The sequence below is a fragment of the Chanodichthys erythropterus genome, chromosome 15 (genome assembly GCF_024489055.1).
Source record: "Chanodichthys erythropterus isolate Z2021 chromosome 15, ASM2448905v1, whole genome shotgun sequence".
Lineage (NCBI taxonomy): Eukaryota > Metazoa > Chordata > Actinopteri > Cypriniformes > Xenocyprididae > Chanodichthys > Chanodichthys erythropterus.
Window position 1 is genome coordinate 27,563,491 of NC_090235.1, and position 26,457 is coordinate 27,589,947.

The following is a 26,457-nucleotide window of genomic DNA, read 5'->3' on the forward strand; positions in this document are numbered from 1 at the left end:
CCTATGCCTTATGTGCCTATTTGCTTTATAATAGGTGAACTGACTGGCTTGGGACAAGTAATTGTAAGCAGTTCTTTCTAAGGAAAGCAACACTACTAATAACTCACACCCGGTTGAATGTGGGGGGAGTTTCACTGAATTGAAAAGAGATCACTGTGATTTTGCCAAGTAAGACATGTTCCTGGATCAATCATCTTTTGTTGATCCTGGAACAACATTCCTGTCAAAAAAACAAAACAAAAAAACATAGTCCTAACCTTATCCCAACCCCTAAACATAACCTTACCTATAACTTTTCCCTAAAACCAGAGTGAAATGATAGGTGAATAAGAATGATTGTTGTAAGCCTAAACTTGACATTAACTATAAATCTATCCCTCTAATCTGATTGGTTGATTGGAATGTTGTTCCAGGATTAACACTGATGTTGACTTATGAACAAGTTCTACTCGGTGAAATCATGTTCACCTTGAAAAAAGGGAGGGAAATACACTACTGTTCAAAAAGATTATACTTTTATTCAGCAAGGGTGCATTAAACTGATCAAAAGTAACAGTTAAGACATAGATATCAAAAATGATTTCTAGTTCAAATAAAAGCTGTCCTATTCATTAAAGATTCTTGGGGGGGGGGGGGGAATAAATAAATATATATATATATATATATATATATATATATATATGTCACTCGTATTGTTTTGAATGGGAGAAAGTGTAACGCGCAATCGCGCGCAATATGGCGGAATAAGTCCCGCCTTCTAAATAAGAACCAATCGCCGACTGGTAAAGTCATCGCGTCACTGCAGCGGCCGTTAGAACCACTGGTTTCTATAGAAACAGTCAGACGCGCGCCTCAGAAATGAAGCACAAGTAACGCGCATTTAGGTTTGCGCATGCGCATTAGCTTGATTCAGCCTGAAAATTTTTTTTTTTTTTTTTGTCATGATTCGAGAGTTTGGAAAAACCATTATGAGACAGTTGTTGTCAGATTTCATTGGTGATTTCAAATAGGAAATTTAATCGTAAGGTTGGCGAACAGTTTTGGAGAATTTGATGTTTCCCCATTCAAAGAGATAGGAGCAGCATGATGCCCAGTATGCCCGAGAGATGGCCGCCGAGTGAAATGACTTGTCTTAAAGGTACAATATGTAAAATCTTTGCAGTAAAATATCCAAAAACCACTAGGCTAGTTTTATATATTTTGTCCAGCTGATTACAAACAGAATCTCTAATGTTTTCAACTACTTGTAAATAATGAGAAAATTCCCATTCTAAACAGTGACACAGGGCAGTGCAGTCTCCTGTCAATTACGTCAGTTACCTTTGTTACCGCCTTTACTAATGTAGAAACCACATGACATCAGTGCCGTGGACAAATGCGGAAGTAGTGTCTAGCGTCCAGCAAACCACAAGCTTGCTTCAAGCAATTCCTTATTTACTTCTTGCACGTTTTATGGTGGATTTTGTTACTTATTTATGGAACATAATTACTGTTTACCATCTGCCGCTGGTTCTGTCGACAAGGACAGCTCCCGTAAACTCATGACCGGAAAAGCGGAAGCGGCGCCGGCGAATGTGTCATAATAAAAGTCCCGCTGCTTGTGAGGCGTGTATTGATCAATCGCTCCAGCTCCTCGTTCAGCTCCCGCAACACTCGGTCCTGCTCTGCTTCATACTACAGTAACGTTAATAATCGCATCCACGAACATGAGTTCTTCCAGACTCCAATCCCTATTCCTTTGCATCGTCCGTTGAGATAGAGACCACATTTCCCAAGTTTCCGCTCTAAAACTTGGCGTCATCAAACTACGCCTTTGTTTCGAATAGGCTTCTAGCGACCTCTAGCGGAAAAAAATATCACAAATTGTACCTTTAAAGGGACTTTGATAATACGAATTCTGAAGGATCATTATTGTCATCACTGGAGGTAATTACATTTTAAAAAATATTAAAATAAAATAATTTTAAATTATATTTAATAATATTTTGATCAAATACACACAGCCTTTATAATCATAAGACACTTCTTTCAAAAACATTAAAAATGTTACTGACCCCAAACTTTACAACGGTAGTGTATATATTATGCAAATAATTAAAATAGATACGTTTATAACATTTTTCATTAGATTTATACCAATTCAGACACTGCCCACATCAGTTGTACTGTGTGCAGGCATAATAATTCAAATCATGCAGCTTGTTGAGAAAATGTATGCTTACAACATTACCCTGGAGGATGAATAAAATTCATACTTAGATTCCAAAAATTAGATTGGCTTTTTTTTTTTTTTTTTTTTTTACTTGGATGAGTAAGCAACCACTCAGAACACCCTACCTAGAGCACCCTAGAGCACTCTAGCGCCATGTTTTGCACAGGTAAACACAACTAATGTTTCTTCGGAAAATATAAAAATTTAGAGTCACAGTCCTACCTCTCTTATTTCTTGTCCTGCTCCATTGTAAGACTGTAACTCTGCCAGTATCCCATGGGCCTCTTCCAGCACGGCACTAACCTGGTTCCACACGGCTGTCTCGGCCTCTGTGGGCTGAGCATCTGTGGGCAGAAGTCAGATCAATTAAGTCAGAATGTGATAGTCATATGCCTAAATGATACACCTTTTTCAATTCCTCGCTCGGTCTACCTGAGTTATATCATATCACCTCTGTCACACCGTCATACTGAGAATTTCTTCCTGTCCTGATGGGTAACAGTTATGTTTTGGATTGTGTTCAACCAGTCAAATCAGAGTTACATCTGAAACCTGGGCAATTAATTGAAATAAAGCTTCATGGTGTGAGTTAATATGGTGCTAACATTGAATTATCTTCTTTCTTTGGCACCCGGAGGGGGAAGCTCTTTCCAACGGGCTTTGAAAGATAGGAACCATAAATCCACATGGATTAATCTGGTAATGATGATGGTGTTATTGTGAGTCAGAAGTACATGAGGAGGATTTAGGTCGTGTTGGTGTGTGTTAGGATTTGTTGGGCTTGATATTAACAGCTCTAGTGGGAAGTGTCAACGAAAGGCCAATGAAGCAGCTCCACGCGGAGTCACTGGCGAAGCTAGGATGGGTTTAAAGAGTCGTCAGCTTCCAACGCAGCGAGCGTCACAGACATTTGATTAATAAGCTGACAACAGCAGGCAGGAAAGCAAAGGCAAACGGATGTCGCCCCCTGGTGGATGTTAATTTAGGTGGTGGACCTCTCTCTATCTTTTAGTTTTCAACCACAGGATATACACTCTTAAAAATAAAGCTTTCAAAAAGGAGGTTTTCACAGCAATGAGGAGAAGAGCCATTTTTGTTTCCCCAAAAAACTTTTCAGTGAACAATTCTTAAAAAAAACATTTTTTTTTCTTTAAAGAACATAATCTGAAGAACCTTTTTCATCTTCAACAAACTTTAGTGCAATGGAAAGGTTCTATGGATGTTGAAGATTCTTTATGGAACCACAAATACCAATAAAGAACCTTATTTTTAAGAGTGTACACAGTGTAAAAACTGCAGCAAGGGGCATTTTGGCTAATGCCATCATTAAAAGTCTTTGCTAGATCAGACTTCTTAGTCTCCCCAAGCCTTGATAAGTACGATAAGTGATCTGCGTGAAGCAGGGGTCTCTCTGCCTAATTTAAAAATGCACACCCTTATACTGCATCCAAACCAATGCATTTCTGTCTTTCTGTCTCTGTTTGAATGAATGCACACATACATGTTTGTGCTATCAGCTGAGCAAACCTACTTCAGTGCAAACACACACACACACACATTACGCTTCAGTGTAATTGTCAGTGGCCCCTCCCAAACATGTCACCTTCGGGTCTGCTTGCTTATCCTGCCTGTGATCTTCAAAGAACAGATTGTGTGAAGACTAGCATCAGTGTTACATTATTACTGTAATGTTTGCTTTCCCTTTTGCACACTTTTATTGTGCAGTGCACCATTTAGACCTTTTGGTTCATCGCATGTATCAGCAATTCAGTAAAACAGATCTGATGTTGAGCTCAAAGACTATTTATATGTTGTTGTGTCTTGTATTTGAGATATTATTGAATTTTTATGTATGCCATTAGGGGCACAGTAACCCATTTCAGAACTAAGGAAATGTAAACCAGTGCTGTGTAACAGAGGTGGTCATTGTTTCACTGTCACAAATTCAAAAAGTCTAGATCAGGAGAGCAGCTGTTGTCCAGATGTTTTGATCGTGTATTCAACATTTTGATATTACTTTTTTATATTTCATGGATTCTGCTATAGGGTCAATGACAAGTAAGAATTGTCAAGATTTAGTTTAAAACACATGTGCCGAGTTCTTGGAAATGTAATATTTGTGTTCTTGTTGGTTTCATGTTTCCTTAACACCTTAATGCATGTGAGTGTACATATCATTCTTTTTCAAGATATTTTTATATAACATTATTTAAAAATTGTATTCATGAATAGTTTGACTACCTTCCACTAATGAAGCCAAAATAGGCCTCCATAGCCAGCAATGACATTTCCTCTCTCAAGATCCTTTAATGTACTAAAAACTTATTTAAATCAGTTAATGTGAGTACAGTGGTTCAATATTAATATTATAAAGCGACGAGAATATTTTTGGAGTGCCAAAAAACTAAATAACGACTTATATAGTGATGGCCAATTTCAAAACACTGATTCATTAAGCTTCGGAGCATTATGAATCTTTTGTGTCAAATCAGCGGTTCGGAGCGCCGAAGTCACCTGATTCCAGCAGTTTGGCGGTTTGACACGCGAACCGAATCATGATTCGACACAGAAGAATCATAACGCTCTGAAGCTTAATGAAGCAGTGTTTTGAAATCGGCCATCACTATATAAGTCACTATTTTGGTGCACCAAAAATATTCTCGTCGCTTTATAATATTAATATTGAACCACTGTACTCGCATGAAGTGATTTAAATATGTTTTTAGTACATCAATGGATCTTGAGAGAGGAAATGTCATTGCTGGCTATGCAGGCCTCACTGAGACATTGGATTTTAACAAAAATATCTTATTTGTGTTCTGAAGATTAACGAAGGTCTTACGGGTGTGGAGCAACATGAGGGGGTGAACTAACCCTTTAATGATATTTTATTAATGATATGAAATATTATATAATATAATATAATATTTTAAATAAAATAACTTAACTGCTTTTTAAAGAAATATTATGCCTAATTATTATTATTTTAATATTCTATCCTTTTAATGTGACTTTTTTCTTATTATGATCTCAGGTCATTTACACCACTGAGACATTTTTCACTTTAAGCCCCACAAATAAATATCATAATGAATTTCAATATAGAAATGAAACACATGTCCATCATAGGAGAGGCGTATTTAAGTCAATTAATCAATATATTTGGAAGAAAATGAACTTATGTCATTGACCCTATAATGAATTACAAGCAAAGGAATTATACAGAATGGCCTGTGTCACTTTAAGAGCATCTCCTGCCAACTTAATTATTTTTTTAGAGGAAGGACAGCCTACATTTCATGTTATGGACTGGACAACAACCGCTCCAAGTCTTCCGGGTTCTCACACTTGAAGGACAGGAGTTTTATTTCCTCCATAAATAAGGAGATGTTAGGCATGTAGCTGTTAGAGGTGTCATAAAAGGAAGGATTACTCAGGAGGGAGAGAAATGCTTAGGTAAGGGTTAAAAGGGAACACGACATCAGAGAACAAGGAAATTGAGGCTCCCCTTTCAAAAGGCAGCTTCCATTCCCACTTCCTTAATTTCTCAGACTGGTTAATAATGCATTCACTCACACTCACACACACACACACATCCAGATACACAAGGACAAACAGGAACAGAATATGAAGCCAACACACTTTACAAGTCTGCAAAGGTTTGGGCAAAAAAGAGGAGATAAGTTAAGTGTTATGTGATTATTTCCATCCCACTCTTAACTGCTAAAAAAAAGCATGGCATTCGTACAACGACCTTTAGTTCAGCGGATCACAGTCGACCTGGAGATGTGCGCAAAAAAAGTCACGTCACAAATTGAGGTCACCGAAAAACACTTGAATGCCAAGCATTGATGCACAAACAGAGGGATGGCGGAGAAAAGGAAGTGAAAATGTAGAGGACAGCGAATGAGGAGGAACCGTGATGAAAAGGGAAAGAAAAGCAAACTCAAAACATAAGAAGCTGATGGTCTCACGTTCAAAGTCAAGGAAAACTATTGGGCCATGCTCAAGTTCGGTGCAAGCCAGCAGTTTCAGGAGATTTCCCATGATCCCCCTGGAACAGAGAGAAGGGAGAAGCGTGTGGGTCATGGGAGGTGTGGCAGATGTGTCTCTGGTGTTGGGTGTGTGTTCGTGTGAATGTGCATGGAGTCTGGGGATGAGGGGTCGGGCGTATAGGGTTTGGGATGGACTTTAGGTGTTGCTCCGGATATATGAGATTCTCGGGTGGTGTTGATATGGTCACATGGATCACACTGAAACTCCTTCTTTCTGCTCCCTTACTATATATGAAGGGAAATAAATGATCTTTTGGTTGGCTTCCACATTAAGAGAGCAAAAAGAAATGGCTTCCAAAAACAAAAGTCTGTCTTAATCTACCTAGAGGATACGTTTATACCAGCTCCAACCCTGATATCTCCATCTCCAATCACACACATATACATCTGAGCACACGTACACACACTGTACACCAGCGAAACACTTACTTTCAAAATCCAGGAAAAAATGAGGACAGTTCTCTAAATCCTTGCCAAGGACTTTAATGAGGTTCCCCATGGCCGGCAAACCTGGGCAAGGAAGACAAATACATATAGTACAAAAAAACACAACCTAGATGATAATCATTAGCAAAAATCCTGTGTATTTTCACTGTAAAAACACTGGATGTTTTCATATGCTGTAGAAAGAGGCCAGAATGTGTATTGGTAAATGCTGGAAAAGAAAAAAATAGTGCTAGTTTTCAACAATAATGAAAAGGCAGCTTGTGTCAGCATCAACAAAGTAATTTTTGACCAAACTTGAGTGATATAACTTTGCTGTGTAATATTTGTTGTGTGGACAGGAATGAGTTGATTTTTATATATATATATATATATATATATATATATATATATATATATATATATATATATATATATATATATATATATATATATATATATTTCCTAGTTTTTCTTGGCTTTGTCATAAATTGAAATGCAATGAGAAAGGAAGCATTCCATGTCTTTCCTTCAATAAGAACGTATGTACCCACCCCAAGTCTTTTGGCAACCGTGAGAGGATCAGTAAACTTTCTGTGTCCTTTAAAGGGGACCTATAATGCCCTTTTCACAATATGTAATATACGTCTCTGGTGTGCCCAGAATGTGTCTGGGAAGTTTCAGCTCAAAATTCCCCACAGATAATTTATTATAGCTTGTCAAATTTGCACATATTTGGGTGTGAGCAAAAACACACCATTTTTGTGTGTTTCCCTTTAAATTCAAATAAGCTGCTGCTCCCAGTCCACTTTCCAGAAGAGGCCAGAGCTATAACAGCTCGCACTTCAGTTGCTGAACAACAACAAAGCTTGAAATCTCACGCAGCTAAAATGACGATTGTCAGTAACGGTGTTCAACCTTGCATTGTTCAAACTGGAGTCAGACACTGATGGAGAGACTCAGGAAGAAGTTACAACTTTTAGAATGTAGCTAGAGTGGCTAGTGGATAAATTTATGTAGTTGCTGTGGAGTTGATTCAACTCATTGACTAGCATATTCCGTCATGTTAATCTTTAGTGCAAATCCAGCGTTGAATTGATCCTTGTTTGTGAAGCAGTCTGGTGTAAAATAACAGCATGGTGACAACACTCTACTACAACAACTCTTCCTCTTATCTAAAGCAGCCCAACATGGCCTCAGGCCCTTTGTTGCATGTTCTCGTGGGCAGGGTTTATGTAAATTTTAGGGTTAGTGATGTCACTAAGCCGGGAAGAGGCTTGTTGATGTCCCTACCAACTGTTTGTTGTAGTCCTTAAACAGCGAATTCTTTAAAATAAAATATCTCCTTTTGCATTGAACTTTGAGTGTCGTAACTTTGCAGATGTTGTTTATGCTCTAACAGCAACATAACATACTAACTAAAGTTAAAGTGAAATCATAATCAACCCCCCCTTTAAGAACATGCAAGGGGTTCTTTTCCCATCACTTTATCTCCTCCTGGAAACAAGGAGTACCAGTACCCCACTCAGCATCAGTGAGAGCTATAATAGTGAGCTCTGTGTGCATTTGCCTGCCATAGAGGAGCTGAAAGGGTGAAGTACCAGTTGCAGCATGTAGAGTGGCACGGTACACCTGCAAGAATTCAGCTACCATAGGTTTCCATAGCTTATGGTGCTGGATGGCCATTTGGACAGTGTGTTTGAGCACACGGTTGAACCATTGAATTAACTGATGGATAGTAGAGAGAAGAACGATGGTGACGATTATTCCTTCCTTTCAGAAAAGCAGTAAAAGCAGCAGACATAAATTGAACACCGTTTTTCCATGGTGGCTGATGACAGAAACAAATACACAGAATCTGTATTGACAGTGTTAGTAAAGAAGTCCTCAGCAGTGTCAAATGGCCTGACTATATCCACAGCCACTTTCCACCATGGTCCATCTGGCAGCGGCACTGGCTGGAGAGGAACATGATGTGACCTGACAGCTTTGTCATTGAGCTGACACATGTAGCAGGAACGGACAGCATCATGAACCTCAGCATCCAACCCTGGCCACCAATACCAATAGAGATCACAAAGCCATTATTTGGTTCTCACCTCTCCCTGATGTCCTTTGTGCACTATGGAGACCAGCACAGATCAAAGAGCAGCAGATGCAATCATCAACATCAACAACAGACAGAGAATAAAAAGTGGCAGAAAGTCCATGAAGTCCAGCACAGCCAACACCCTTAGTGGTAAGCAGGGTTGTCAGTGCCTGATGATCTGTAGAGAAAAAACCGCGGCCCCACAGATAAGTACAGCACCTCTCAATGGCCCATATGCATACTAGTGCCTTCTTTTCCACCATGGCATATGCTCGGCAGTATACAACGTACGTGATGCAAAGGCCACAGTTCATTCAATGCCATCCAGGCTGACCTGACAAAATCTCCCAGACAACAGTCAGAAGTGTCTGTGGAGTCATGCGTAGTGTGGGGTCCTATAATCCCAAACCAGGGCTGTTTGCTAGCAGCCGTTTTACTTTTGTCAAACTTTGTTCAGCCTCTTTTGACCTGCCTAATTCTTTGGCTCTTGTAGGCATGTGCACTGGAGCTACAACGGTGGCAATATCAGTCCAAGTAAGGAGCACAAAGTAGAGGCATCAGAAGGTGCAGGAGCATTGAGAATCGCCTGTACACATGATTCATCAGGAAGAAGATCCTCCACAATATGACCTAAGAATGGCAGGCTGGTTTGCCAGAAGCGACACTTGTTTATATTGAGATGCAAGCCAGCAGTTTCTTGTCATTTTACGACAGCTTTGTCATGCATCTGTATGTCACATCCATGGATGTCATCCAGGCAAATTTAATGGTCATCATCTTCTGAAATTCTGTAGGTGCTGAAGCCAATCCGTGAGGATCACAACAAAAACGGAACAGTCCGTCGTGAGTAATAAAGGCTATGAGGTTTTATTTTTTACTTTTGGTGCTTGGGTGTGACAGTTTTATCCAGCTTTACACTGTGTATAAAGTTTTTAGCACATCCAAACTCAGTTGACTTAGCAACTGTGGACTGAAAGACTGGCACAGGAGAACAAGGCATGGGAAGAGGCAGGACTTAGGTCCCTCTCCATGAGTGGTGTCCCTTACGTAGCAGGAACTGAGTTGTTATGTAGGGAAACATTCGCTGACAAACACCCAACCACTGTAATACATCACAAGCCTGGCTGTAGATTGCGACAGCACAATATTACTGAAATGGCATGCATAAGTGCTTTAGAGTAGGATAGATACGGAAGACCCACTGTCAACCACCAAATCCACCACACAAGTCTGTGAGTCAGAAGAGGATATTGTCACTGTGCTTATAATGCTGGGAAAATGAGCTGAATTTTCTGTGTACAGTACAGTAACTTCTGGTAATTCAATTTCACGGACCTCATGCGCATTTGATTGCGCTAATCGGCACAGTTTAGCGTAATGTCCACAACCTGCTCGTACAGGGGTGGTAACTTGGCGTAAATTTGAAATGGATTTAGCCTGATCGGCAGCAGAATCAATCTGGCTTGCTAACATAACAGCTCTGTCCAGTATAAAATCAGTTTCTAGTAAAAGTCTCCCACATATTCATGGGCTAAGCATATTCTCTATTAACTGATCACAAATTACTGGCACCAAACTCACATGAAACAACAAGTTCTCACAAAGCACAATGTACTGTAAAACTGTCTCATGATGTGAGGCACCTGACAGCAATTACAGAAGGCATGGAATTCAGCTACCTTTTTAGCTTTTGGTACGAAGTAGGCTTTCAATGCATCCTTATACGTTGTATCTTGAGGTATTGATGCAGTACAGCCTTCTGTCTTTAGTCCGGCCAGGCATCCCCTGTGGCATCAATAACCCGTAGATCATTTTCAAAAATCTGCAACCATGTGCTGAACGGCATAGCAGGCTCACCAGGGCAAGGCAGGAAGAAACTCGGGAAAGGCACGTTAGCAACAGCGATCTTCTTGACCGACAATTGCAGAAAAAAGTCTAATCCTTGTCGCCAATTTGTGGTGTCTCTCAGGAATTAAGTTAAGAACACAAGACAGGAGTAGCGAACTTCATCTATCTTTACTCTTCAGTTCAGAAACAGTTCAGACTTCCTTTTTACAATACAATTCACTTACGAACACAACAATGTTAATATAATGTTAGTCTTTTTTCTGTCACCATATTGTTTGTTGCAGTGCAGCATTTGAGTGTATTGCAGGAAAATGAGCAGAAATAACTGGTCATGACACATCACACAGGCAGGAACAAACACTTTTTGGTGGTGATTTACTATTGTGTGTTATAACCATATTGAATGAACAGAATTCAAACTAACCATGTGTAACAACACTATGTAACCAGCCGTGACTAATAGTTTCTAGCGAATTTGATTGTCCATACTGTCAGTGAAGTTGTTATGTGACATGATACAATAATAGATAATTATGTTTTTAGCCCATTGAGATTTCAGTGTGGGTGGGGCTACCCAGAGTGACATAAATAGAAGTTGACAAAACGTCTTGTCACTTGTCGCATTCATTATTGGCTTAGACAAAAACTGCTTTTTGCTTTATTACATTGCATTTGGTTAGAACATTATGTTGTACCATTAACATAACTGTTCCGTTTGTTCAGTTTGTTCAATTTGCATGTGTTTAATATCAATTGCAGTTGGGAAGGGACACCAAATGTTGCAGCTTCTCTTGGTAGTAGCTTGCAAGAGAGGAATAATTCTGGACACAATGCTATCTAGAAACATTCAAGAAATAAGCTAGCTGGATTATCATGGTATTGGTAATAGTACAACCCATCATGCCATTTCCCAAGAGACACAAATGCGCATATTGGCAGTGTTTGAACTAAGAATGTGACTGTTTCATATTTCACCTTCAAAATCCTTCATATCAAGCCCTATCCTTTTCTTATGGCACACAAGGCAAAGATGGCTCCTCTCAGCCTGTTTATCACTTAAGAGGCAGTATACCCCCCTTCTGCCTGTCTCCTGGCAACCACCAGTAGAACCCTGTTTCCATGGCTGGACCACATTGCCTCTCCTGTCTGTACTCTATCTGAGGCTTTCATAAGCTACCAGCCAAATCCGAGTCTAAAGTATCCAACTGTCTATTAGAAGATCTATCTATCTATCTATCTATCTATCTATCTATCTATCTATCTATCTATCTATCTATCTATCTATCTATCTATCTATCTATCTATCTATCTATCTATCTATCTATCTATCTATCTATCTATCTATCTATCTATCTATCTATCTATCTATCTATCTATCTATCGTCATCCCATTTTCTTCATAGGATAAAGTAAACCTCAATTTAATCAATCGCGCCTGACTAAAGGTCTCACTCAGGAATTTGTCAACCTGCAGGTGTCATGTCAACAAAAAAATCATACAGCTTGACATATATGACTGTCCATTACTTACCAGCCAACAATTTTTTGCCTTAAAGCCTCACTGTGCTAGTCCTTTCTGTTTCCCACTCCTATCTCAGTCTCTTCCTCCCCTGTACTCCTCCTCCAGAGCTGTCCCTGAGCCCAGCTGTGAAGAGTCCGTGCCGTACAGCCCCACAGGAACCCTCTCAGCCTTACCAACGGTCCCCTCTGCAGCTCTGCGTTCAACATCGCTCTGCTCTTTTCACACTTCTCTTTTTCTGACTGCTATTTAAAGGCAGGGCTTATTTTAAAAGAGCCTGGTTAAACCGTTTCTCTGTGGTGCCACTGTATGCGTTCGCTTGGTTTTGATAGGGTGAGAGGTTAGAAAAATGGTGGCTTATTCTAGTGCAGGGGTTTAACGATGGCTTGAACTCTCTAGCTGCAGTTTCCTGTGTACGAATCATCTCCTCTGCTGAATTTAAAAAAAGCACAGTTGCTCTGCAATAAGAGAAAGTACCCAGTCTTTTTTGCTATTTTCTGGTTTGAAATGAATGATATGATATTAAAATGTGTGTTTGGGATTAAAACTTAAAAAAAAGAAAGGAAATTCATTAAAGCAGAGTTTGTAGAACTAAATATTGAGAACAGAGCTCCAGTGTACTAGTTATAAGGAAGTGACCCTGGTGGCAACTGTCTGAGGTAGAAACTAGAGCAAAAATCGTGTGCTTACAAAGCAATATCACACTGTCCCTTTCTGATCTGCTTAGGCTAGTCCAGACCTGACCAGGGAAATGCATATTTATTGTAATATCACATCCAGGATGTTGCATAACTTTAACAGTAAAGCTTTTATCTCAAATATCTTTTCATGATTTCATTACTGGATATAAAGAGATGACTACTAAATAAGCACTGCTTCAAAGAAGGAAACAAATATCTCTAAATGTTTCAACATAGCATCTGTTCGTAGGCTATTTTTGATTGAATTGTGACTCTGCTGTTTGTGCTGAAACCAATAAGAAAATCTGCGCCATCATAAAGTGGGCAGACAGAATGCAGTTGCTTTCAGACACTTCTGTGGCTTTTTGCCTTCTATTTTTACATCTTTTTCTCACACATGCTGCCATATGGCTTGGCGAATGGGGCCGCATTGTTTTTGGTCCATACCTTTGCTTGCGATTTTCCTCACGGAGCACTTCACTGCATCAAATGAGAGCCTGTATGTTTCTCCTGCAGTATCACAGCATCAGCCTCCGCTACCTGAGAGAAACAACAAGAAATAAAGACAGATTAGTTGGATTCGGAGAAAAGGCTCAGAATGGGAACAATATGGCAGGGTCATATATGGAGGTTATGGCTGTGCCTACATACAGAGGCTTGTTTTTAAGTAGTCACTCTGGCAGACAATAAAATGATAAACCTCTGGGGAGGGATTCATGGGATGTATTCGACAGGTCACAATCTGATTCATTTCTTGAGTGGCATGGCCTGCCACCAATCTATCATTACATCCAGCAAACACACTCGCCCACCCCAGTATAACCTTCCAAAAAGAAGCCATGTAAATTGTTAGCTCGATGCATTATGCGGCAATGTCCCTCATAAATCTGAGGCAGTGTGCAGCACATTGTGCATCACGCAGCACACAAAGCGATCTGCTCACTGCAGTGGCTTTATGACTGATCAGATACTTCTACTAGAATAACATCTGGGGATCATTTACCACACCAACATGATGTAGGCTAGGCTGACTCAGAATCAGTTCTACTGTTTAAAGGTGAAGTATGAAATTTAAAGTTGTTACTTTTTTCTATGCAAGCTTAATAAGCAAGAAGATTCGTTTTCCCAGAAAGTGGAAACATTGTGTCTTTTGTCATTGACTCATGCAATAGACACACTGATTATGAAAATATATACAATTAGAGTTGTCAAAAGTACTGACTTCGGTACAAAGTTGGTACTGAAATGTAAAAAATGTGAAGCTTTTGAGTGGATTCGTAAACACCTCTGATTGGCCATTGTGTTCACGTGCTCATCAGATATGTCTGTGATTGGCTACAATGATTAACGCATGGAAGTGTTTGAATTTGAAAGCGTTTTGAAAGAGCCTTCTATCAGTGGACTGGTTTATGATAAACGCCTGCTTTCAAACGCTCCCGTGTGTATCTGTGTAAGAGCTCGGTGAAGAACTTCATTGATTACAACATGTTTTTGAAGCGCTGATCATTGAAACCAATCACAGACATATCTGATGAGCGTGTGAACACAATGGCCAATCAGAGGTGTTTACGAATCCGCTCAACAGCGCTCAAGGGTCACATTTTTAAAATTTCAGTCGGTACTTTTGACAACCCTATATACAATACCGTTCAAATGTTCAAACTTTTGAATGATAGTACCATTTGTTTTTCTATAAAGTAGCTAGTAATCTTTAAAACAGTGTTTGATGCATGCTGTGGAGTTTCAGTATAGTCCAGCGGTTTATGACCTGCAATTGAATTCACTGCAGCATTGAGGGACTTAATGACCATGCTGAGGACAGGGTCATCCAGGGTCATCTGGGACCAAGAAATGCCTTTGAGACCATGTTTAGTACATAGATCAAACCTGTCCACCCCCAGAAGAAAAAGAGTGTTTAAATGTCAGAGGATAAAGTTGTAATGATTTGTACTATGTAGGTCTGACTGATGTTCATGTCACAGTGAACAAAACACAAGGTCAAGCATTTCTTAATGAACTCTGACCTTTGCCAGAAACATTCTAACAATGCTGTGTCAGGTCACAGTAACTTTAAAAGGACTTAATCTAAAGGACTTGCATTACAATAAAGAGCTCTCTGAGAAACTGGAACAGATGTTCTCTTCTGCATTCAGTCTTTACAGAAGGCTCTTAAAGTTATTTTAGCCCATTTAAAGACCATTTATAGCTCCATGTGCACTAATGTTGCCTTTATTTTCAGTTTTCGAAGCAGAAATGAGTGAGAATAGACTCTACTACAGGGCAGTGCCTTATCTTCCACTAAAGGTGCTTATTAGTACCTTTAAGGGGTACCCTTAAGGTACTACTATGAAACTTTTAGGAGTAAATAAGGTACAAATTTGTCCCTTTAAGGGTTCTGCCCCCAGTGATAAGATGTTGAACCCCTGAAGGTTCAATTTGCACAATCTGTACATAAAAACATCTGCAAATATTTTAAGCTCTTATGGAAAATTGATTGTGATGTTCCTCATTTGTAAGTCACTTTGGATAAAAGCGACTACCAAATGAATACATGTAAATGTGTGAATAGGTCCATAGAAACCAATTTTTTTATTCAAAATTCAGGCTTGATGTGAATGTGCGAAAACGCGGTTTGCAAATTAGAGTCAAACTAGAGTAAAAGCCTCCAAGCCTACACATTATCAACCTTGAATGAGCCATCTGTTTGATCGGAATGCGCCTTTAGAGGGGGCATCGTTTATTTATGATTTAAATTCATAAAGTTAAAGTTATATGGGTATGGGAGAAACTAGCCCACATTATTCTACCTGCCATTATCAAAAATGACTCATTAATATAATTAAAACACAGAAGCACTTTCAGCATGTATTTCTTTCAAAGAAGAATGAAAGTGTGTGGGTAATAGAGAAATTAACAAATGATAAAGAGCTTTTTCATTTTTATTGTCAGGCTTTCATAAATTCAGTAAAATTGTACTACTTTTTGACAGGAATGTGAAAATGTGGCACAATTTACCTAAATTCACTATTTTACTCTTGCCACCTCATTATTCTCAGGCAGAGAAACACTTTGTGAAAAAGATATGTGCTTCATTTTAGTGAATGTGCACTTGTAGTGTACTTCAAATCTTCAAAAAATGATGTTTTTTGTTTTGTTTTTTTAAACTGTACTAGCAGATAATATAATATTACTGAAATAAAAGGCCATTTGAGTCTACTTAAAGAAAGTACACTTTCATTACTGTTTCTTAAGTGCACTTTTGTAATAATGTCAAATTAATAGTTTTATCTTAAAGGGTTTGTTCACCCAAAAATGGAAATTTTGTCATTATTTACCAAACCTGTAATACTTTCGTTCATCTTCGGAACACAAATGAAGATATTTTTGATGAAATCTGAGAGCTTTCTGTTCCTACGCAACTGAAACATTGACGCTTCATAAAGAGATCATAAAACTAATCCATATGAATTGAGTGGTTAGTCCAAATTTTCTAAAGAGGCTTGATCACTTTATATCATGAACAGATTTAATTTAGACTTTTATTCACATATAAATATTCATCAAATCACATTTTTGCATGTCAAGCAGATATGGTTGAACTTCTGTTTATGTTCGAAAAGCCTAAATTCAATATGTTCATCATATAAAGCAATTGAGAGTCTTCAGTAAATTTGGACTAAATCGCTAGATTCATATGGATTAGTTTTATGATCTCTTTATGAACTTTTTGAAGCATCAATGTAGATGCATGCCATGGACTGTCAATGGAGGGACAGAAATCTCTCAGATTTAATATAAAACATCTTCATTTGTGTTTCAAAGATGAACAAAAGTCTTACAGGTTTGGAATGACATGAGGGTGAGTAATTGATGTAAAGTTCTTGATTATAACTTTAACTGTGGTGTGTTATTCGATATTACATTTTAAGTTAATGCATTTTAAATATACTAAATTGCTACTACATTTCAAGTGTGCAATTATAGATATATTTAAATACATGACATACAAGTTTCAATAAAAATCACATTAAAATATATATATTCGCAATCAAATATATTCTTTGAAAGTGTATTATTTCCGTAATAAGTATTCTTTTCAAAAGTATGCCAAAGTGTACTTCTTTTTCACAAGGGAAGGCAGTGAATAATAGTAGTGATGATTTCTCTTTCTTTTTCACTCTGCCTATCCCTCTCACTTCCTGTCTGACATGTCCAACTTTTTAATGGGTATCATTATAGCTTCTACAGCGTGTGGAGATAGCATTAGCCTAGCACGATGGGTCCTCTAAGAGAAATCGGTATTGACAGTGGGCTCGCCTCTGGGCTTGATGGGAGATGGCAGCGGCAGGGCCGGATGAAGCGAATGAATGGAAATCCGATGCTACAGCTGACAGGGTAGAAGATGCTCGGCCATCATCGGCCCCTTGTCACCTACGCCAATATTGGAGAACAGCAAAACATGCTAGTGCAGGAACTGGAAAGAGGAGAGAGAAAGAAGGGAACATTTCTCTACCGCCACCCCTCCCCCACGCTCTCTCTCCATCCATGGCACTGGAAGAAAAAAGGCTGAGACCGGAGAATAGCGAGCAGGGCAATTGCAAATTAGCATTGTGTGCCTTTGCTCAAGGGCTGACAGGAGACAAAAGTCTTGATCGCAGAGAATCTCTCATCTTTTTGCTCATTCCTTTTGATGACTGGAATTTAATTATAGAGCGAAATTAATCTTTAGATTTTGGAATTTTCCAATGAATTGCAATTTTAGAACCTTATTAGCAAAACATAATGCCAAAACAATGAGCTAACATCAAACGAACAGTCTGTAATGGATAAATGGATTTTTGATTTCACTGTTTTGCTTCATTGTCCTCTTAATAGAAATACAGCGGCAATATCCAGATTCATAATAACCAAATTCTATCCTCAGGCTCATTTTTTATCTCTTGTTTTTAAAAACAGAACATCCCCTGAGAGTAGCTATTATGTTTTTAGTAGCAACTTTGTCAGCAAAACATTGAAAAGCATCATTAAGAGAATGACCTGTGCACACGCACACATTTAAACACAGGCACGTGCCCCATGCGTTGTGATATCACTGTCTTCACCCTTTGTGACATGTAAACAAAAGACCCTTACAAATCGTCACTGCTATTGGTGTGATTGAGCCATTCTGGCAGCTCATCACCCAAACAACATTGCACTGAGGTCTACCTGCCAGTTTGTGTCTGTTTCACCCATTTTCTTGCCTTCTTGCTCCCTGTGTTGAGCACACCTGCTCAATGTCACGGATCAAAACCAGACGCTAAATATAGCACTTGCAATCTCCTTGGAATAAAGCACCCATCATGCCTGATATTTTAGTTCAGAATCAATTGGAAAAGAACAAACATGAATATCCAATGGTCCAAGCTGGTTTATATTGGTCGGTCTAGCTGGTGAACCGAAGTAGTCTTGCTCGGCACACTAGCAACCCTTGAACTGCATCCAAAACTTATGATGGTAAACATCTATGTAGGCCTTTTTAGCAGGCTAGCCACAATTAACCTGATCAAAAGGTTTTTGTAATATTCAAAAAAGTTTGGGGAGAAATAGGAATCCTAAAGCAATGTTTATCAGATGACTTTGCTTTAAAGGGTTAGTTCACCCAAAAATGAAAATTCTGTCATTAATTACCCACCCCCCATGTCGTTCCACATCCGTAAGACCTTAAAGACCATAAAGCTTGGAAGCTTTATGAATCTTTTGTTTCGGATCAGAGGTTCGGAGTGTGTTTCAAACTGCCAAAGTCACGTGATTTCAGTAAACGAGGCTTTGTTACATCATCAGTGTTTCAAAACGTTTCGAAATTTCAGTGGTTCACGTGACTTTATTTGAAACAAAAGATTTGTAAAGCTTTGATGCTTCATGAAGCAGTGTTTTGAAATCGCCCATCACTAGATATTGTTGAATGAAGTCTTTTTGCTTTTTGCCGCACAAAAAGTATTCTTGTCACTTCATAACATTAAGGTTGAACCACTGTAGTCACATGAACTGGTTTAAATATGTCTTTAGTAGCTTTCTGGGCATTGAAAGTGCTAATTATCAATTGTCAATGGAGGCCTCACTGAGCCATTGGATTTTATAAAAAATATCTTAATTTGTGTTCCGAAGATGAACAAAGGTCTTACGAGTGTGGAACGATATGAGGGTGAGTAATGAATGACATAATTTTTATTTTTGGGTGAAGTAACCCTTTAAGATGCAGGTTTATACTGATGAACATGTGGCGATCATCACAGATTTTTGTATCAAAGCAAACAAAAATGTCCTTAAAGACATCCTGTGCTGAAAACCAAGTTTTTAATGTTGTTTATATGTCTATGTGGTGTTTTTAACATGCTTTAAGACAAACCATGTGTAAATTCATATGTCAACACCATTGCTGAGTATTTTCTCCTTAAAACTGACCTGCGGTTTGAAATCGCTAGTGTCTGTGACATCACAAACTACCTTGTAACCAATCACGTCACGTGAGAGAACCCAGGTTATTCCGGTATATTTTTCTGTGTATATGAAAAATCACGTAGATTTAGTAATATGGTGCGTTTGTAAGGATACTGATTGTTAGAAGGCAGCTGTCTGATTCTGAGATTAAGAACAGGAACATGGTTTGTGTAACGTTAGCAACACATTATTAGCTGTTTGATAACACAGTCAAGCAAAAGTCTAACCATATTAATTACCGTTATGTGTCCGATGTTGTAAAGAATGATATCATTTGTGCAGCGTTTACTTCAGTAAGTCGACTGAGTGGATCTCTGAGCTGACGTGAGTTGAAGTGGGGCTAATTTGCATATTCATTGATCTGCGTATATTAAATGAGGCAAGGATGTAGAGTTACATTTAAGCTATTTTAAGGCATGAAGAAATTTTTTTTTCACAGAAAAAAAACGTTTAAATATGTCATTTTGGTGATCAACGATGAGTTTTAAGGGATAGAATGATTGACTACAGGAGGACTTTAAAATTAAACTTTACATTAATATTTTTATTTAAATTAACATTAGTATATATTTTTATTTCATGTCTATGTCATGTTTAATTTGCATTCATTTTAAATCAGTTTAAATAAAACAAAATATTTTAATTTATTACTTAAATGATTTGTTACAGTATTTTATTAATGTAAATTGTTTAACATTCATTTATAAAAAACACAACTTTTATTGTTAGTTCGTGTTAGGTCAGGGTCCATTAAATAATATCAACAATTACAAATTTTAGATGCACAGCATGATAAGGAGGCTTCTGATACCCATAACTAATGGGAATTTCAATATGACCCAGTTTAAAAACTTGGAGCGAGGATATTTGGGTTTGTGTGAACTCCTCAAGCTTCTGATTGCTCATCAAAGCGTTTGGTGGGATGTCTGGCAGCAACTTTCCTTTTCTCACTGCTCTGATTTTACAGGGTAGATAGACAGATAAGAGGAGATGAGAAACTGGGTATCAGCTCTACCATCACTCACTTTGCCTCTGCCCTTCAGAGCCTGTCTGCCGAAAACAAAAGTCTTGGTCTTGTACAGCAGTCTAGTTCTCACTGCCCCAATAGTGTGAACCAGTGTGAACTAGCCTTGTGGGTCATTTTTTGCTATTCTATTTGTTAAGTGAAGCTAGATAATTGAAGCTACACTTAATCATTTTAATATTAAAATTTATGCAAGATGTTTCCATAATAGCATGTTAGACATCAGGACAAAGGACACTGACAAACAGTAGATACTTCTGCAACTCTCATATTCCCGAAGGTGGTGATGCACTGATTATAAAATGCATGCAAAAGCAAAAAAGGTCCTGAGACTATCTTCTGTCATCTAGATACATATTGTCCTTCTGAAAGAGATCTATGAGTCTGCATCAGTGTAAAGTGTCTGGCCTACATGCTATGGGTGCAGATAGACATACCATCTCAAATAGCGCTGTCTCAGCCGTTCCTCTCGCCTCAGGCCTGTAGGAAATCAAAATGTGGACATAGGTCACCATGACCTAATATAGTATCTGTAACCATTTCCTGTGACAGCTGTTCTGAGCGATGTACATATTGTATAGCATCATTTTTATATGTACGTAGGAAAATAGTTTAATTTATTTGAAGGATTGCATTTGAAGCGAGACACTGATCTTGAAAATGGCTAAATCAATCATAATTACGTTCCTTACAGTTAAACACATTGAGGGTAAATGAAGTTGCAAATTCTTTCAATTAATTATAAGCATTAAAGAAAGTTTGATAAAGAGCCTGACCTCGTTTAGCGAGACAAATTTTTAAGCTTCCTTTTGAAACTCCATTAATATGCTATAAGATCCATTGGCAAAATTTGTGGTATTATTCCTGTAAGTCATTAAAGTCATTAAAGTGAAAGTATAGTGGGACTTTAAGAGGGGATCAGACTATCCATACAAAAATAGTATGTGTGCCTTTATACTTCAGAATGGCTTTTTTTTATTTGAAATGTCTTAGCAGTGTAGACATTAATTAAGAATTTTGATAGCACACAGGTTATCAATTGTATGGATTTAGTTAGATTTGATTCATCAGGTTGTTTAATTTTTTTTTTTTTTTTTTTTTTTTTGCGGTTTCAAAGTTAATCCATTAGGCCTCTCGTGAAAGATGTCAGCATCCTCATGGAGATAAATGGCTCTAAGCTAAAGGTCACTTAGCATGGTGTTCCTTTTGAATCATATATGACCTAACATATACAGATACACAAGGAAGATATTTTGAAAATCTGTTTTTTGTCCATACAATGGAAGTCAATGGGATCTGCTGTTGCTTGAACACCAACATTCTTCAAAAACTCTTGTGTTTTGAAGAAGAAGAAAAAAAAAAATCATACAAATTTATAACAACATGAGGGTAAATGATATCAAGAATTTACATTTTTGGGTGAACTGTCCCTTAAATAACAAAAGGAAATTTAGAACCAGAACACCTTTTGGGAAAACCTGTTTGATAAAAGTTTTTTTTTTGCTATTCTGTTTGGTAAGTGAAGCTAGATAGTTGAAGCTACACTTAAAGGATTAGTTAACTTCTGAATGAACATTTCCTGATAATTAACTTTTCATCCAAGACATCAAAGTCTTTCTTTCTTCAGTTGAAAAGAAATTAAGGTTTTTGAGGAAAACATTCCAGGATTTTTCACCATATAGTGGACTTCAGTGAGGTACATCAGGTGGAAGGTCCAAATTGCGATTTCAGTGCAGCTTCAAAGCGCGCTACATGATCCCAGACGAGGATTAAGGGTCTTATCTAGTGAAACGATCAGTCATTTTCTAAAAAAAATAAAAATTATATACTTTTTAACCACAAATGCTCATCTTGCACTGCTCTGCGATCCGCGACGCATGACGTAATCACGTTACAAAGGACACACGTGACTTAGGTGAAAATACAGATCCAGTGTCTACAAAGCGAACATGCAAAGATAAGGCCAAACGGCCTTTACAAAAAAGGTAAAACAACAATATCGGATGATTTTGTGTTTTTCAGCCTACCGCGGTACTTCCACCTACATCACGCTTGACTTTCTAACGTGATTACATAATGCGTGGTGGATCGCAGAGCAGTGCAGGATTAGCATTTATTGTTAAAAAGTATAAAATTTAGACTTTTTTTTTAAAATATTTTTTTTTTTTTTTTTTTTTTTCAGAAAATTACATTGTTTTGCTAGATAAGACCCTTGTTCCTCATCTGGGATCGTGTAGAGCCCTTTGAAGCTGCATTGAAACTGTAATTTGGACCTTCCACCCGGTGTACCCCACTGAAGTCCACTAAATGGAGAAAAATCCTGCAATGTTTTCCTCAGAAACCTTAAAATCTTTTTGACTGAAGAAAGAAAGACATGAACATCTTGGATGACATGGGGGTGAGTAAATGATCAGGAAATTTTAATTCTGAAGTGAACTAATCCTATAATAATTTCAGTATTCAGTTTAGATCTTATACAACAGAGTATTAGACAAAAGAAAGTTTTTGGTATTCTGCACGATATTCAGCCTCCAAGCTTGATGCATATGCATTATAATGCACGCATGGGTCAAGCTGCAGTGGAGATGGTGGAAGCTTGTGTCAAGGTTAGCCCCCTTCTCTCTTGTTTCCCACGCTCTATATGACTGTCCAGTCAGGCCACTTCCCCGAGACACACATGACATGCCACACTTTCTACTCTGACCCACTTACAGTACAGCACATATATAATGCTCATGTGGAGGTGGGGGTCAGAGTCTTTGCCACCAGCACAGGGGCAGAAATCACACATCAGCAGAGAGCAGAACACTGAGAATGAACTGCTTCTACTGTATTGAGCTTTGATGCTTTTCTTTTTTATATACACTTTTCTAAAATAAGAATACAACAAAGAGAAGGTTCAGCTTTGTAGCATCCCTCTATCCATCTAGCCTGATTGTAACAAAGAAGGGATGGATGAGAGAGATGCAGGATGGAGACAAGGTTCAGATGATCTATGACATGGAGGTAGACAGAAGGAAAGGAAGAAATGCAGACAGGCATGTTTCCATGGGCGAAGGGGAAAGATTTGGGGTGAGAAACTTGCATCATTGGCTGCAGCCAATCAGAGGCCTCGTATAAAATGTTCAAAGGGAGTGTCCTAGCAACAGAGAAGTAAATACATTTTCAGCCTCAGACTGATTTCATATAAGGCTAAAACATATATTTGTGCTACACTGATATCTTGATGTGTATGTAGTACACATCAAGGTATGAGGTATGTAGTAATTTAATGATAATATTCAGAACTTTTTTGGTTGAAAAAGCATTTTTGGTCAGTGCTAGTAGACATACAATACATACAGTACCTTTGCAATATGCACATAAGCATTATATTTTGCTGTCAACAGCATTTATGTGCATTTTAACGGTGATCAGGCTCATTTTGAGTAGATTACACATCAAATTTTGAATGATTCAAGTTCTTTAGTTGGCACTTGCGTTTTTTTTGTTCAAAAAAACAATGATTTTTTTGTTTTTGTATAATGATTGAAAACCAAAGCTGTTCTTTACCCTTGCAAATTCATTTTCATTATATTACAGATCTTGTAGCCACCCAACCCATTTTTTTCCTGACATGTTTGGGGTCTTTCCACAACTGAAATCATTCATATCCGGACATGTATGACCAGACTCTATATTCTAGGGCTTCATTCATACATCTACCTCTTTCTTCCCCCCTCAGGTGTGAATTTCCTCTTCCACATCCCGCTCATGAGAACGAGAACGGATCGAAAAAAGGAGTGGTTCATTTCTCCATTCATGATTTCATTCATTTCTCTCAGCCGTTCACATGCTACATGTTTTTAGCTATAACAATGCACAAGCGTACACATATACAACAGCATGCAACCTAATTAGCCCTGTGTGGTTTATCGTTTACAGCAAATGCCTCTGCAAATGTCAGCGGGGAATAAAATGCCATTTCTATGCCTTCACTTCTATGCTTAAAGGGAACATGCTTCTATGTCCACAAAAGGGTTGATAAACGAGAACATCTCTATTTACACCTCCTTATGCACCACTGGCCTTAGTTAATATGAGAGGATGAGTATTGATTCGGCTAATAGGTGCGTTAATTAGCCCTACTAAAGCAGACGGTTAGTTTTACAGGACACGTATGTGTAATACAACTGGAGTGTTGTGTGTTTGTGTGTCAGTGTGTGTATTCTGCCATGTGCTGCAGTGAAAGAGGACGAGCCCCAGTTGACCGATCGTGGGGCTGAAAAAGTAGAACACCCCCTTCCCTCTCCTCCAATCCCTCCTTCTTCCGCACCCAGTCCCAGTATAAGCCGGCCGCGACGGATGCCGGTACGGCATCACCTAGGTATCATGCTAGCACATCAACTCCATCTCTCTCTACCCAAGCAATAAGGATGAATGAAGCAGAAAAAAGATACTGACAAACAGAAAAGCAGGAAACAGAAATAGATAGCGTGCCCGCTTACCGGCTCGGTGTGTTTCAGGGAGAAAACAGTGGTCCAGCTCTTTCCGCAGGTAAAAGGAAGAAGAGAAAGGATGGAGGGAGTAAAATAAAAGAATGAAAAGGGGAAAAAGAGCAGGGCCAGAAACAACACTCCTTTATCCCAGGGAGCTGAGACTGTGGGTTTCCCTAAACGCACGGCTAGTGTCTGCTTAAACCACAAGCTCACGCTGAGTGTGTGCGTTTCTCTCTCCCCCTCCCTCGCTCTCGTTCAGGCACCAAATGGTCTCTCTCACTGTCTCTCTGCTTTCAAGACAGTCCTGCCTAGCAGCTGCTCATCTATGAGAAATAGAACGCTCTGTTCCTCTTTCTCTCTCTCTCTCTCTCTCTCTCTCTCTCTCTCTCTCTCTCTCTCTCTCTCTCTCTCTCTCTCACAAAGACCTCCGCTAGCCTCTCCCCTTCACACCCCCTCCCCCTAACTAACAACTGACTGTTGGGGGGGAAGAGTGTGAGAGTATGCGAGTGGATGGTTTGCACGAGTGCTGTTTGTTTGTGTATATAAGGGTGGGGGGAATTAACCCTTCTCCTTCAGGCTACAACAGCAGGTGTGTGTGTTTGTGTTGGTGGGTGACATGGACGTGGCCCCTCCGAAAAGCTGATGAATCGCCGTGCTGATGGGGAAGGTGAAATGAGGCACGTCTAATGGCCAGTATAGCTATTGTTTGTGCTCGTCACTATTCAAACCACTATTATATACATAAAGACATTCAACAATGTAGACTTGCACAGGACTGATGTTGGCACAACAGGAAAGCTATGAAGATGTCCTCGGATGTAAATTGTAGGTTAAATTCAAGCAAACCAGGGTACTGGATTTACAGTACAGTAAAAATGATTTTTCAAAATTGTAGGTAAAACAAAGATTGTTCTATTTTAAAATGTCACATTTAATTCAGTGTGTTACTTGACGTTTATTTGTAGTTAATTGTGAAATTACTTGGAATTTCTGAGTGAAAATTGTTTCTACTCCATTTTTTTTTTGTGTGTAGGTTACTTAAATAGCCAACTTCATTTAATTTACAAAACTAACACATTACACTCTAAAAATGTTTGGTTAAAAACAACCCAAGTTGGGTTGAAAATGGACAAACCCAGCAATTGGGTTGTTTTAACCCAGTGGTTGGGTTAAATTTTTGCCCAACCTGCTGGGTAGTTTTATTTAACCCAACTACTGATTAAAAATGACTATATGGCTGGCTTAAAATGAAACCAAAATAGGTGAGAAATTAAAAATCAGACACATGATTACTAGAGGCAACAATAATAATCAAAAGGTCTACATTTATTAATAAGCAATTTAATACATGTTTATTGTTTATTATTCATTATCTTAATAATAATAATATATTATATTATAATATTAATATATTAAATATATTAATAAATGTTAATTTCCAGCATATTTTGGGTTCATTTTAAGCATTTTTATACAACAGTTGAGTTAAGTAAAACTACCCAGCACGTTGGGCAAACATTTAACCCTACCACTGGGTTAAAACAACCCAGTTGCTGGGTTTGTCCATTTTCAACCCAACTTGGGTTGTTTTTAAGCCAGCATTTTTTAGAGTGTATGTATACTGATTTGTTGATGTTCTGTAAGTAAGC

General features: G+C 38.4%; 1 protein-coding gene across 5 annotated transcripts in view; it reads right to left on the reverse strand.

Annotated features, from left to right (window-relative positions):
* Positions 1 to 25,074, reverse strand: part of fam49al (family with sequence similarity 49 member A, like) — a 37,400-nt gene extending 12,326 nt beyond the window's left edge. Inside the window, exons 1-4 of one of the 5 annotated variants that reach the window (XM_067410912.1) lie at positions 24,818 to 25,074; positions 13,274 to 13,366; positions 6,697 to 6,777; positions 2,435 to 2,556 (exon numbers count right to left, since the gene is read on the reverse strand). In XM_067410912.1, the coding sequence (XP_067267013.1) occupies positions 2,435 to 2,556; positions 6,697 to 6,766 (192 nt within the window). In that variant the 5' untranslated portion in view covers positions 6,767 to 6,777; positions 13,274 to 13,366; positions 24,818 to 25,074. Of the gene's footprint in view, positions 1 to 2,434; positions 2,557 to 6,186; positions 6,267 to 6,696; positions 6,778 to 12,158; positions 12,319 to 13,273; positions 13,367 to 20,767; positions 20,798 to 24,817 lie in introns of those variants that run through there. The other 4 variants (XM_067410913.1, XM_067410909.1, XM_067410910.1 and 1 more) reach the window with 4 other exon arrangements.
* Between the last annotated feature and the right edge of the window lie 1,383 nt (positions 25,075 to 26,457).